Raw genomic sequence first — 12,862 nt, forward strand, 5'->3', positions numbered from 1 at the left:
GGGCCTGTGTATATTTGTGGATTGAGAGCTGGGGCCACATTCTTGGTGCCTGTGTATTTGGTTAGTGAGAGTTGGGGCCACGTTCTTGGTGCCTGTATATTTGGGAAGTGAAAGTTGGGGCCACATTCTTGGTGCCTGTGTATTTGGTAAGTGAGAGTCAGGGCCACATTCTTGGTGATAAGGCACATAAAATTACAGTACCTATAAGGCTTTTGTGGGGGTGTAGCCTTTCTTCCTTCCTGTTTGCAGTTTTCTTGGTCGGGATGTCAAGTCGAAGCTGAGGCTTAGAGAACATCCAGAATAGGGACATTACTGCTTCATCTTTTTGTTTCCCAGAAGATGATGTCCTCTTGATGCCTTTTGACATTGATCTCTGCATGCATTGAAGTGGTTCAGTATTGCATATGGAGAGATTAGAAAAAAAAAATTAGCATCTCAAATTAGCAGTCATGATTTTTCATGGAAAAAAGTTGACTAATCTGTGCATATGATGGTGGATGAGCTGCCTTGTGTGGGAATGTCTGAATACCTTTGGGTCTTATTCATACATAAAGACAGAAGGAGTCAGGAGACTAATAGCAAACACATGCAGCAGCACCTGTACAGGAGCTGTTATACCAATCTGTGCTGGGGAAGCTGAGTCATTGCATGAAACCATCAGTTTACTGATTAGTCTTTGTCCCCACCCTTCCCTACAGCCATGAGTTTGGGTATTTATCAAAACAAGAGATTTCATGTGCAGGCTGTGCAAGTGAGTGTCCTTCACAGAGCTTCTGGGCTTATTGTGAATGACAGAGTAGGATGTAAAGCCACACTGCTCTACAGGATATAGACAAGTCATTACTTCACAGAGCTTCTGGGTTCACTCTGTATGATAGAGTAGGATGTAAAGCCACACTGCTCTACAGGGTATAGACAAGTCATTACTTCACAGAGCTTCTGGGTTCACTCTGTATGGTAGAGTAGGATGTAAAGCCACACTGCTCCATAGGGTATAGACAAGTCATTACTTCACAGAGCTTCTGTGCTCACTCTGTATGATAGAGTAAGGTAGACAGCCACGCTGCTCCACTGGATATAAACAAGTCATTAGAGATGGTATGAGCATATAGTAAGGATACCCCCTGTGCTCATTTGATGAAAGATATACAAGCACAGTCCCCTGGGAGGAGGCCAGACTCATGGCATACTGGAGAGATTATGGTAGTGAGTCTGCCTTGAAATGTCTGTGTATCCAGCTGGATGTACTGGAGACTGTTGTTGAGGACAGAATAATCTGATCAGGGTTTGCAATTTTCAACGTGTTAAGACTGCAGCCCTTAACAGAAGAAGTTAAGAAAATCAATGGATTTTTCCTTTTATTTTATTTATTTGTCAACTAGGGCAGAGTACGGATTCAAACAAACCCTTTTTAGACTCAGCATGGAAGCACTCTGTTGTTAAGTGACCTCATCAGAGTAAAACAGTAGACAAGTGAATGCTGAGAGAATCGAACACCAGACTCCAGGAAGCAGCTTATCAATAGCTCATAGCATTAATCATCTGTGTTGACTGCCAGACCATGGATCTCAGCAAGTAAAGGCTGTGTGGCTGAAATAAAATCCCAGATTCATTATTTTACAAGAAAAGGCTTTTAGGCTTTTGTTTTATGCTATTATTATTATTATTATTATTATTATTATTATTAACTGGGTAAACTTATGAGGCCATAGGCCTTTTTCAAGAATGATCCACAGCAGTGATTTGGTAAATGATTTGCTTAGTGTCACACCAAAGGCAAATGGAAACAGTTAGTAAAACCCTGGCTGTACATATTGCTACTTTTATGACACACTGTTAAATCATGTAACATGGCTGAGGAAAGAAACGTGTGCTAGACACACAGCTTGTTGTATTTGCATGCCACAGTTTCCCCCTGGCATCCCCAACATTTAATGTAGGAGCAGGCGTTACCCTCCACCCAGGAAATGGTGACCTGGCCATCAAACACCTTCTTCACTGCCTTGACTGTCTCTTCTTCTGTTTGAATGCTAATTTAACCCTGTCAGAAGCAGAACACCTGGACCCTTCCAATGCCATTTGACTGTATAAGCTTAGCCATTTTTGAAGAGTGACTTCATGGGTAAACACTAAAGAGATGCCCTTAGTAGAAGGCCAGACTGGGTCAGTGATATAAATGAGAAGGATGCCAATGTAAGGAGGGGAACTGCGTTGGTCTTTATGTTGCAAGATAACGTGGACAACAAATGAAGGCAATGCTAGGCAGGACTCATTTTCAGAGTGAACTCTGCTACCAGGTAAGTGTAAAGGTGACATTTTACTATAACTGAGTGCATAAGATGATTGATTGAGAAAACGAAGTGGAGAATTTGCAGGTATTAGCTATGCAGTATGAGAAAAAGAAGTGAAGAGTTTGTGGATAGTAGCAATGTGGTATCTAGGAGGGGGAGAAGCAGATCTGAGAGAGTAAAGATAAAGCAAAATGCATGGTTGGTCCAATAGAGAAGAATAAAATAATGGTACAGGGGGAGAGTTCCCATCTGTGACAATAGCAACCTGGTTTTCACTAGTGAGCCCAGAGGACTGGTGGGGGTTCAGTTTTGAACCAAGGCTTTAGGGGCTGTCTGAAGGTTACTGTTTTCACTAAGTCCCATAGTGAAGGTCGGGGTACCTATTATAGAAGCCAGCTGAGCAGTAGGGACCATGCATTTAAATTTACAAGGGTTGAGAGTTATAAAACAGATAATTAAAAATACTGAGTTTCACCAGGATAGTGAGTACAGGATTGGTTTCCTTTCCACTGCAATACAGATATCAAGGAAAGTGGCATTTGAATATCACGGATGATTTTCTGTGAGTAGTAGGGACTGAAAGAAAAGAAAGAAGGAAGGAAAATGGAGGCCAGGAGCAGGCAGGGGCTTTGGATAGAAACAGTGACATACAAAGTTACTAGAATATAAACAATAACAGCTAGTAAAATCAGTTCAGAACAGAACATTAGGGATGCATACAGTGAAAATTCAATCATCATGAGCAGTAAAATCAATCCAGAAAAGAGAGAACAGCTGAGGCAAACATAATGAAAAGTTCCCTTATTTACGGGAAAGCTTTGTTAACAGATGAAGGGGAAAGAGAGAGATAGGGTTTGTTGTAACATGCGATCCATGTATAAATAATGGTTGAATTCCAGTGAGTAACGGGATGTGAAGTGAAAATCTAATTAATGAAGAGGGTGGTCTTGTGCAAGCATGTAATTTGGATGTAGTCTAAAAGAATTATTTCAGATGCAGGAGGGTGCTGTGTTCAAAAACTGGGAGCAGAGGAGTGCAGACACCAGGAACCAGGTAGGCAATGGAACATGTCCTGCCGGAGTGAAAGTGGACTAAAATGAAGGAATGAGATTTAGTGGACACATTTATATGATCTGCATTAGTTGTGCTAATAAGTTTAAATTAAATGTTATATATCCTGTTGTAAGCATTTTGCTCTTGTTATTATCACAAGTTATATTTGAAGGACATTTTAGTGCATGACAGTGCATTTGTTTAAATAAAGACATCGCAGTTTTCCTAGCAGTCCTGTAATCCAATAAGCAGATTTTTCCTTTACAATACAAAATTCTGGTAGTGTCTATCTCTGTGAGAAGTAAATTACTTCACATTTCAGAGCTCGGTTTCTTGAAAGCCTTTTGATGCAATTCTGACACACAGCACATCAGCAGAACAAAAAGAGTAAAGTGAGTTTAATTTGAAGAAGCTGTTCATCAAATTCCTTCACTGTTTCTCCAGAGTGATAAAGTACGAGGTGTTCTTTCTTCTTAGGAAAACTTTCTCTATAATTATTGGCTTTTATTTTACACACTATAATAACTACTAGTGTCCTTAGCCAGGTTGTGTTAAATTCATGACTGCTAAACAGTGCACAACATGTGCTGTTTGACTCTGAAATGAATGGGGGGGGAACCTTCACACTGATCATGTGATCAAAACAAGCATAATCCCTAGAAACCACTTAGTTTGCGTTACTGTGTCTCTGACAGCGCCTTGCATATGAAAGGAGATAAAGTGAGAGATTTTTTTTTTCTGTCATTGGGTGGGGGTGGAGTTGTAGGCTGTGGGGGTGGGGGCTGGCTGTTTCAGGCTGGAGTTGTGAATGAAATCTGTGGAGAAGGAAGCTGCTTTTAGTTTGTCATCAAACATGCATGCATTTTGATGCTTAATAGGTAAAATATACTTTTTAAAGTTTTTCTCATGATTTTTAAATAATTGCTAACTATTATTTTACCAAGTTATGTAGATAATAACAGAGCAATGTTCTGCTTATCTTTTCAGTAGTTACTGTATCGTAATTTCAGTCTGATACAGTTTTTACCAGTTTGTCTTACAGTTTTATTTCTTGACTTTGCTGGAAAACAAAATTGTTTGAATCAGCTGTGGATTTTAAAGTATGTGATTGTTTTGGCTTCATTTGCAGAAAAAAGCAGAAGCAGCCCATAAGATACTGGAAGGCCTTGGTCCCCAACTAGAGCTGGTAAGTTTTTTCTTTTTTTTTTTCAGGAAGTAGACCAGGAGATGTATTTCAAATCATATTACGTTATCAAGCTTCTGTGTGTGTGTGTGTCTGTATCTGTTTGTGTGTGGTTAACACTGACATATATTTCAGATGTCAAAGTGGAACATTTCTCACTAAAATGTGAGAATTTTGTAGACCAGTCCTCCCCATTACCAGGCAGTTGACTTCACTTCTTTGTTGTTTGTTTACTTGTTTATTTATTTCCTTTGTCAGCTGGGTTGATGGGCTATTCCATGGACCTTTTTCAATCACAACTTAGGCACAGGTACTATTTGCAGAGTATTAGACAACATGAATATGCAAAAGTCAGTCACAGGAAGTTAATTCCAATTATAGATGTGAAAATATATTTCTCATATGATTTCATACAATTTATAGCTTTGAAATAAACCGATTAAAAAGTAATAGCATATGCATTTAAGAAACTGTGCATACATTTATAAAAATATAATTATGCCTGCATAATTAGCTGATATTAATTAGGAAGGTACACTTTTATTCATTTTATAGATGTTTCAGAACTCTTGCCAAACTAAATATAATATTATAAAGACTTCACAGGCCTGATGTTGAAGTACAGTTGGTGTCTGTTGTGTGATATTAATTGGGGTAGTGCAGTGATCGTCAGACACCTTGTGTATTTGGTCTCAAATATCAGTATGTTTGCATTTTCTATTTTTTCCTCCTAGAGGGCACAGTTGACCAGAAAAGGGGGACAAGCAAGGTGTGTGTGTGTGTGTGTCTGTCTGTACACTCCCCTTTGTGCACATGTATATGTATATGCCCATGCTGAGTAATCAAGTGAGCTGAAGTTCAAAAATGAGAAAGTTGCTGTACCAGTCATTGGAACATCCACTGAGCTGGGGACATGTTGGATTTAAAGGTTCAGCAATTCAGATGTCTAGAGCTGTGGGAGCATGACATGGATCTCCTCCTTTGCTGAATTTTCTCTAATGACAACATCTGGGGTCAGTAGTAACACTGGTTTAACACAAGCATTTCCCCATGTTAAACTTTTGACAGTGTCATAAAGTTGGGTGTTTTTTTATTAGAACATTACCCCACCAGATGCGCAGTAGCAAGGACCGCCCAAACCCTGCCCAGCACTTTGCTCATTAAGTTTATTTTGAAAAGTGCTTTGAATAAACATGGGAAAAACCATCCTCAGAAAGATGAGTATGCTAAACATTGTAATTATTTCAATACAAAACCTTTTCTCCCTTATTTGCTGGTATCAGGATTTGCAATTTGCAGTGATCAAAAGCTTCGATAAATTACATCTTAGACTAAATAATTTGGCAGAACATGTATTTACAAATGCTGTACCGATCCAAACAGATTTACCTATTCAAACGAGCACAGACTATACTGCATTTATACAAAAGTATTACACTATTACGCTGAGAATTACAATTCTTTAAAGGGGAGGGGTATGAACACATAATATGCTGCACGTCTAAAAACTATTACACATACTTAAAATTCATATTTTGTAAAGGTGCGGGATGTGGGTTTCTGGGTAGTCTTTTTTTATTGCATTTATTGTATGTATTTATTGTCCCACTGTCACAGAATATTGGTTGTTGCTTTATCTCCAGAAAAATGCTTAAAGAAAGGTGGGGGGTGCAGGGGGGGGCTTGCCCCCCTGCAAAAGCAATTACTGCACAACATTAAATGAAAGAAAGTTGGGGGGGTACATGGGTTATGGGCATGGACTGCAAAATGGGAACTTGGGGATACTGCGTGCATACTGCCCTTCTGACCCACTTCTTACCCTACAACACAGTATGTGGTTAAGTACAAAGTGACAAAGCAAGTCAGACATGCGGTGCTTTCGACGGTCCCCTTGTAAATGTAGAAAATGAGGACAAGCTTATTTAATCTCTGTTTTACATATCGCATACTAAAAGCTGTAGTAACTCTAATTAAAGATAATATAAAAAGCATGAAGCCTATGCTGAAAATGGTCAGAAAGTGAACATTCACAATTGAAATTCACTATGTCATAGGTTCATAGGTTGGTACTAGGCTATCAGCCCTAGGGCCTATACAAGCCTAGCCATAACAATTCCCTGGCTATTTCTTCCCACATTATTTACTTTCCTGGACCCCTGTATAGCAGGGTGACTGACGTGATCCCTGGGGTGAATTTCCTTTCTCCCATCCAATCGTCAAGGTTCCTCTTGAAGAGGTCCAAAGAGGCACTCTGCTTGACATGTATGGGCAATCTATTCCAGAGTCTGGGGAGTCTCTGGGTCAGGAACCTATCCCTCCAGCATGTTTTGTTTATTGTGATGACAAGGTTTAGATCCCTGGAGCGTGTAGCTCTGAGGGATTGGGATTTCTTTAAGTGTAGCATGTCCAACAGCTCTGGGTTTGACATGGCCTTGTATGTTAAGCAGAGATCGCCTCTGAGTAGACGATATGCGACAGAGTATAGCTGGAGTTTTTAAGGCGGTCAGCGTAGGGCATCTGCTTTAGGCCTGTGATTCTTTTAGTGAGGTATTTCTGAGGCCTTTCCAGTTGTTGCAGATGTCTTGAGAGGTACATACCAAATGGGGCGTTGTATTCTATAATGGGTCTGATGAGGGATGAGTACAGTGGGACAATGACCTCCTTTTTTCTGGATGAAAAGCCCTTCGTGATAAGGTGTGCCACATAGAAGGATTTCCTGACTGTTGTGGCGATGTGGTTATCGAAGGTGAGACCACTGTCCACCTGTGTCCCTAAGTCTCTTATCACACTTTCTTTGTTTAGTGTACTGCCACCTATATGGTAATTCATGGATACATGTTTTTTCCCAAAGGGGATAACAATACACTTCTTGGCATTGAGCTTGAGCCCATGGCTCTGGCACCAAGCATCTGTTTCTGTAAGGCCCTTTTGTATCCACATCATTTGGGGATTCAATAATGGCTCCCAGTTTGCAGTCATCTGCAAACTTTGTTAGCCAGAGTCCCTTAGTGTTGACCTGTATAATCTGCATGACTTGTCACTCAGCCCTGTCAGTTATGTAGGTCACACCCATTCCTGCATGGAAATCGCAGTGGGGTAATGTTCTAATACAAAGCCAGTTGGGGATCATGTAAATACGTGGAAAGATTGTAGACCAGTTTGTTGTTGCCCTAGCCAGCCCAGCGCACTACCAGTGACGGTCACATTCTCTACTTCTGTGTGGGATTTCGATAGTATTCGCAGAGGAGTCTGTGGGAACTTGTCTGACAGATTTCTGTCTTTACCTAATCCCAGTTGTTTTTAATTAGTTAATTACCTTGTTCTGGGTGGAAAAGTTTGTTCACTCAGCTTGACTTTGGGTAAAGTAAGTTTTTACCATCTTGGGATGACAGGCATGTGTACATATTTTCCTGCATCAAACTGGAGTTGAACCTGGTTCCCTGATGTTGTACTGTTCAGGTAATGCATCATGCTGCTTCTTTTTTAATCACAGCAAAAGAAAAAAAGTTGTTTGACTGGTACCATTTAAGATTTGTGTGTGCAATAAATCTCAGCAAGCTTGAATTTACACAAAGAAGGCATGGGGAGATGTAAAGAGATTGGTTCTGACTGGCATTTACTTGTTTGGGCTGTTCAGTGCTTGTCAGTGTTAGTAACCGGTGGTATGTTTGGGCTGGTTAGTGCTTGTCATTATTAGTGACCACTAATATACCTGTTTGGACTGGTTATTGCTTGTCGATGGTAGAGACTGGTAGTGTAGTATACTACTTCCTGTTTGGAGATTATTTGACTTTACAGAAGCAGAATAAAGAGCAATTTACTGAATTGTATGATTTGGAGCATAAAAGATATAATACAGAGAGAAATTTTAAATTTACAAAACTAGAATAATAATGAGCTTAATTTAAAGTCTAAAAGACAAAATGCAAGAGAAATCAAGGATTTTTCCTAAAAAACAGTTTGATGTGTGCATCTGAATGTTAAAACAGTGCTGTAATCTGATTATTTTTACAGAAGATTTTTACACTGGAAGTTTGCAGGAATTGTTTTGCAAGTCAGAACTGAATGACTTTTATATTTTAGCATGCCAGAGGATTTAGTATTTGTTAAAAAGTCTGAACTCAGCCACTGATGATGACATGAAGGGCCTTTTGCAGTTCTGTGCTAACTTGAATTATTCTATATTTGTTTGTTTGTGTCTTTCGGCTTTTCCTGGTTAGGGGTCGCCACAGCGGAACTCCGGTCCGATAATTATTCTATATCCTCTGCTTATTTCCCCTCTTGTTGGTTCGGGCAGATGAACGAACAGTGCCAGAGGGGCCATTTTTACAGCTGTGACTAGTTACAGTACAAGTAAATAGAGCTACAGATATGTGGAACCATATTTAAATGATATTTAAATTAAACAAAGAGAAACACAGTTGTTCAATGGTTACTTTTGGAGCCTCATTACACTCTGTGCTTTAGCATGGTTTCCAGCAAGGGTGCCTTCTCTGCAGAGTTTATATGTCCTCACTGTGTCTGCATGGATTTTTACTGGGGTCTCTGGACTCCTTTCCTATGTCAAATTCGGGTCTATATTGTATTGTCAAATGGCATTACAACGAATGCTGTTTCAATGACAAATGTAGAGCAAAATCCATAAAAAGTGAAAGCTCAGGTCAGCTATTATCTTTCCTAGGGAAAAAATCACTTGGCCTGAGTCGTGACATTGCCCTTTACCCCACTGCATGCAATCTCGGAGTTGGTATATTTAGTTGGGGGGGTGTGTGGGGGAATGTTTTTACTGGTGTGCTGTGTCTTGTTGGTGACCTGGGGTTTCGCTGTTTCCAGATTTCGTTCTGTATTTTTCATTGAAACGGCATTCGCTGTAATGCCGTTTTGACAATGTAATATAGACCTGTCAAATTCATACTGATAGGTGAATTGGTGATCCTCCAAATTGCTTGTAGCTGTGCAAGCATGGGCTGTGCATGAAACCAGTGAGGGACTGGCTTCCTATCTAGGGACTGGTTCTTGCTTTTCTGGATGAAAATTTGGCTACTCAGTGACTCAAAATTGGATACGTTGGGCAACAGAAAATAAATGAGAAGTGTGCTGATGATGCAAGGCAAATCACAGCAAGAGGTTCCCTGGTTTGATTTGCTGCTGTTATGGCTTCTGTGTGGAGTGTGCATGCCCTCCCTGTGTTTGCATGCGTTTCCCCTGGGTGCTGTGGTGTCCTCCCACATTCCAAAAACATGCAGTAGTGTGTGGTGTGGAAGAACTGCCATGGCAGGGCTAGCAATCCGTTGGTATAAACCTTGGCTGTAGATGACTGTCAATGGTGAAGTGACACCCTGACCCCATGCACAACAAAATGGGAAAAAGGGGTTGTGGATGGATGGATGCAAGGCAGATCTGTTTCACCATGATTTGTCACAAGGAAGTAATAAACAGTCATGCAGATAGTGGTATCTGAATGTATTGTTGTAAATGTATTACCATTGTATTTATTCTTTCTTATTCCTGGATTTCCAAGTCTTTATATTTGCAAATGTTTGTATAATTTATCTCTTCTTTTACTCCTTGTATGTTGTCTGAATAAGGCTTAGGTTGTGACTGAAAAAGGGTCACTTGACCATTTCACCTAACAGATAAACAGATTTAAATAAGAATAATAAAAATAAAAAACAACCAGAGGCATACTCAGTCGTAGCTCATAAAGTGAAGAGATTCATAACCCACATTTCAAGTCATTTTTCATTTGGCAGGCTGGTCCCGTCTAAGTTGGATGCGGTGGAATGGTTGACAAACAAATATAAATATGCAGTATATTTTACATTTGCCTTTTTTCCAGAAATACATTTTCAGTTGTTGCTTCTGCTGTCGGCATTACAAAGCTCATTAACATTGTTGAGCCTTTGCCCACATGACCTTTCCAGGTATAAGTATTCCTTGATGAAAGTTTATCCACTCACAAGTGGGTGTTATTTCTAGAATTCAGAGTGGATGCATGAAGTGAAGTGTGGCTCCTTTACAGAGGCGTTCCTCCCATTCTTTGGTGAATGTTCATATGCATCAGCATACAAAGAGGGACACTGCAGTGGTCTGTAGGGCTGAAGGGCAACGGATACTCAGAAAGTAAACACACTGCAAGGGTGCTTATCAAGAATGAAAGCATGTGTACACATTACTGTAGAATATGGCACCCTTGAGTGCGTTACTGTATATTTCCAGAACCTCTTTTCTTCTAGGCACTGCTGGGTTAAACTATTGCAGCTATTTTTTTAGTCTATAACCCGTTTTTGTTTTTCGTTTGTGCCACTTTTGGGGGGACTGCCCCTGCACATGTTTCGCCTCACCTGGTTTCACATAAGCAGAAACTATGTGTGGGTCAATTCATTCAGGAAGTTTTAATTTTTGTATCCCCCTCATTCCTTGGTGACTGTCTAGCTGTGTGTCCACCCACTAACAGATGAAGTTACCATTAATGAATACTGAGAGCCAGGAAAGAGTGGTCCTCACTCAACCTGTGAAGGTAGCAGATGTTTTTCTCATTGCCTAACTCACTCCTCTGTTGGCCAGCAGGAGTGGTGCAATGCCTGCTGCACCAAACACATTCATTTTACACTCTCCTGTTGTTGTAGGCAGTACTAATGTGGAGTTTGCCTGTGCCTTGTCATGTGGGGTTGTCAGTCCATCCCTCTTTTAAGATGGTACTGCAGTGGTTGGTCTGCCAATCCCCACTTTCTGACCTGAGCATCTTTCTCTAGATAGTTTCTCCATAGCCTTGGTCTGCTAGTTGAACCCATGTTGTTTGGAACACAGTTATGGCCAACATTTCTTTTTCCATGGAACCAGGTTAACTGATTCACAAAGTTTCCACATAGAACAGTCCACTGAAGAACTGAAGACTTAGTTGCATAAACGTGTCTGTGATTGCATAATGCAACAGCAGTTGCACTTCAGGATATGTTGACTTCATCTGTTTTGCTTCCAACCCACACCTTATTTGCACACGTCAGGTCTTTGATGAGGCCGCTGTGCTAGAATCTGCAGCTGGAAGGATTGAAATTCATAAGAAGCAGCAGTCACCATTCATGTTGATGTCATGGAGAATAATTTTATCCACAGGTGGGATGGGAGGTATGCATAGCGGAAGTTATTGTTGCGTGGACTTAATGATGACTGAATCATTAACAAAAACATATGACAACTTCCTTTCCTTGTCACTGACCCAGTCTGTAGTCTGTAATTCTGTTCTTGCAAAGTTGGCAGCGTAGTTTTATTGTGACTGGATGTGGGTAGTATATGATGAAAAGAACCCTGTGCCATAGTGGAATGGTAATCCATTTTTCTCCAAAGGTAAGATAAGGAAAATGCGTATTTATAAACTGTTTTAATCGTATTTCAACTTTTTATTTAGGTTTTCTTAAAACCATCTGATACTGTTTTAACATTGACAGCTTCCTCCGATTAGGTTTTTGATGCCCTGATTTTTCTTATTTCTTTAGCCTTTATACAACCAGCCATCAGACACCAAACAGTACCATGAAAACATTAAAATGTAAGTATGAATCTGTGACTGTCTTTTTTAGTTACCAGTTGTTGTGCACTTCTTTACTGTTTCAGATAGTTTGTGCATAAACATGTAGCATAATTAAAAGAAAATGTTGCCTAATTGTTAGGTGAATGTGATAAACCAGTTAATTTTCCTTCAGAGGTTCTTGTGGCCAACAGAAGTCAGAATTCCCAAGGTAGTAACTTGGTTTGCCTGACTTGCGCCAGTAAATGTAACCTTAAGCTTTTAACATTAGGGAGTGATTTGTGGTCCTGGATTAACGGGTTGCTCATCATTTCTGTTGTTAGAAAAAGAAATAAATGAAGGCTATGCTCATCCTGAGTGGTCAAAATGGATTGAGCACCTCTGAACATACCAAACTAGAAAATTCTGAACAAGGCCGTTGTGCTCAGATAATGTCCAACTGTACTTTGTTGCTTATTTTTTTTATCTGTAGAGAGAAATATTAGTTTCAGATACAGCATTTGAATGAATATATTTTTGTCTGGTTGTGAACATTCAAAGAGTCAGAGACATCCACATTGTGCCTGCCGGTTCAACACTATGCTTTATAAACTGGCATGTCTGATTTACCCCTGAAAAAGTTAACCTTGAGGGCCGTTTGAGACTTAGTTAACATGAGCAATGAATGAATAATATGTAGCCTGTAACAGCTGCACAAAGATTTTGGAGAATGGAAACCTGTTTTCTAGGCAGATCTATTCAGCAGTAAAAAAAATTCAGCTGCAGAAAAAATACTGTGAAGGTTAGAACAAAGGTAGCAGAGATTGC

General features: G+C 40.0%; 1 protein-coding gene across 7 annotated transcripts in view; it reads left to right on the forward strand.

The window, feature by feature from the left end:
• NCOR2 (nuclear receptor corepressor 2) overlaps nucleotides 1-12,862 on the forward strand; it is a 3,277,114-nt gene that overhangs the window by 1,550,325 nt on the left and 1,713,927 nt on the right. For 6 of the 7 annotated variants that reach the window (XM_044068530.1, XM_044068534.1, XM_044068533.1 and 3 more), the window contains 2 exons: nucleotides 4,474-4,530; nucleotides 12,024-12,076. In XM_044068530.1, the coding sequence (XP_043924465.1) occupies nucleotides 4,474-4,530; nucleotides 12,024-12,076 (110 nt within the window). Of the gene's footprint in view, nucleotides 1-4,152; nucleotides 4,223-4,473; nucleotides 4,531-12,023; nucleotides 12,077-12,862 lie in introns of those variants that run through there. The other variant, XM_044068536.1, reaches the window with a different exon arrangement.

This window comes from Protopterus annectens, chromosome 4.part0 (genome assembly GCF_019279795.1).
Source record: "Protopterus annectens isolate FY-2018-M chromosome 4.part0, PAN1.0, whole genome shotgun sequence".
NCBI classification, from domain to species: Eukaryota; Metazoa; Chordata; order Ceratodontiformes; family Protopteridae; genus Protopterus; species Protopterus annectens.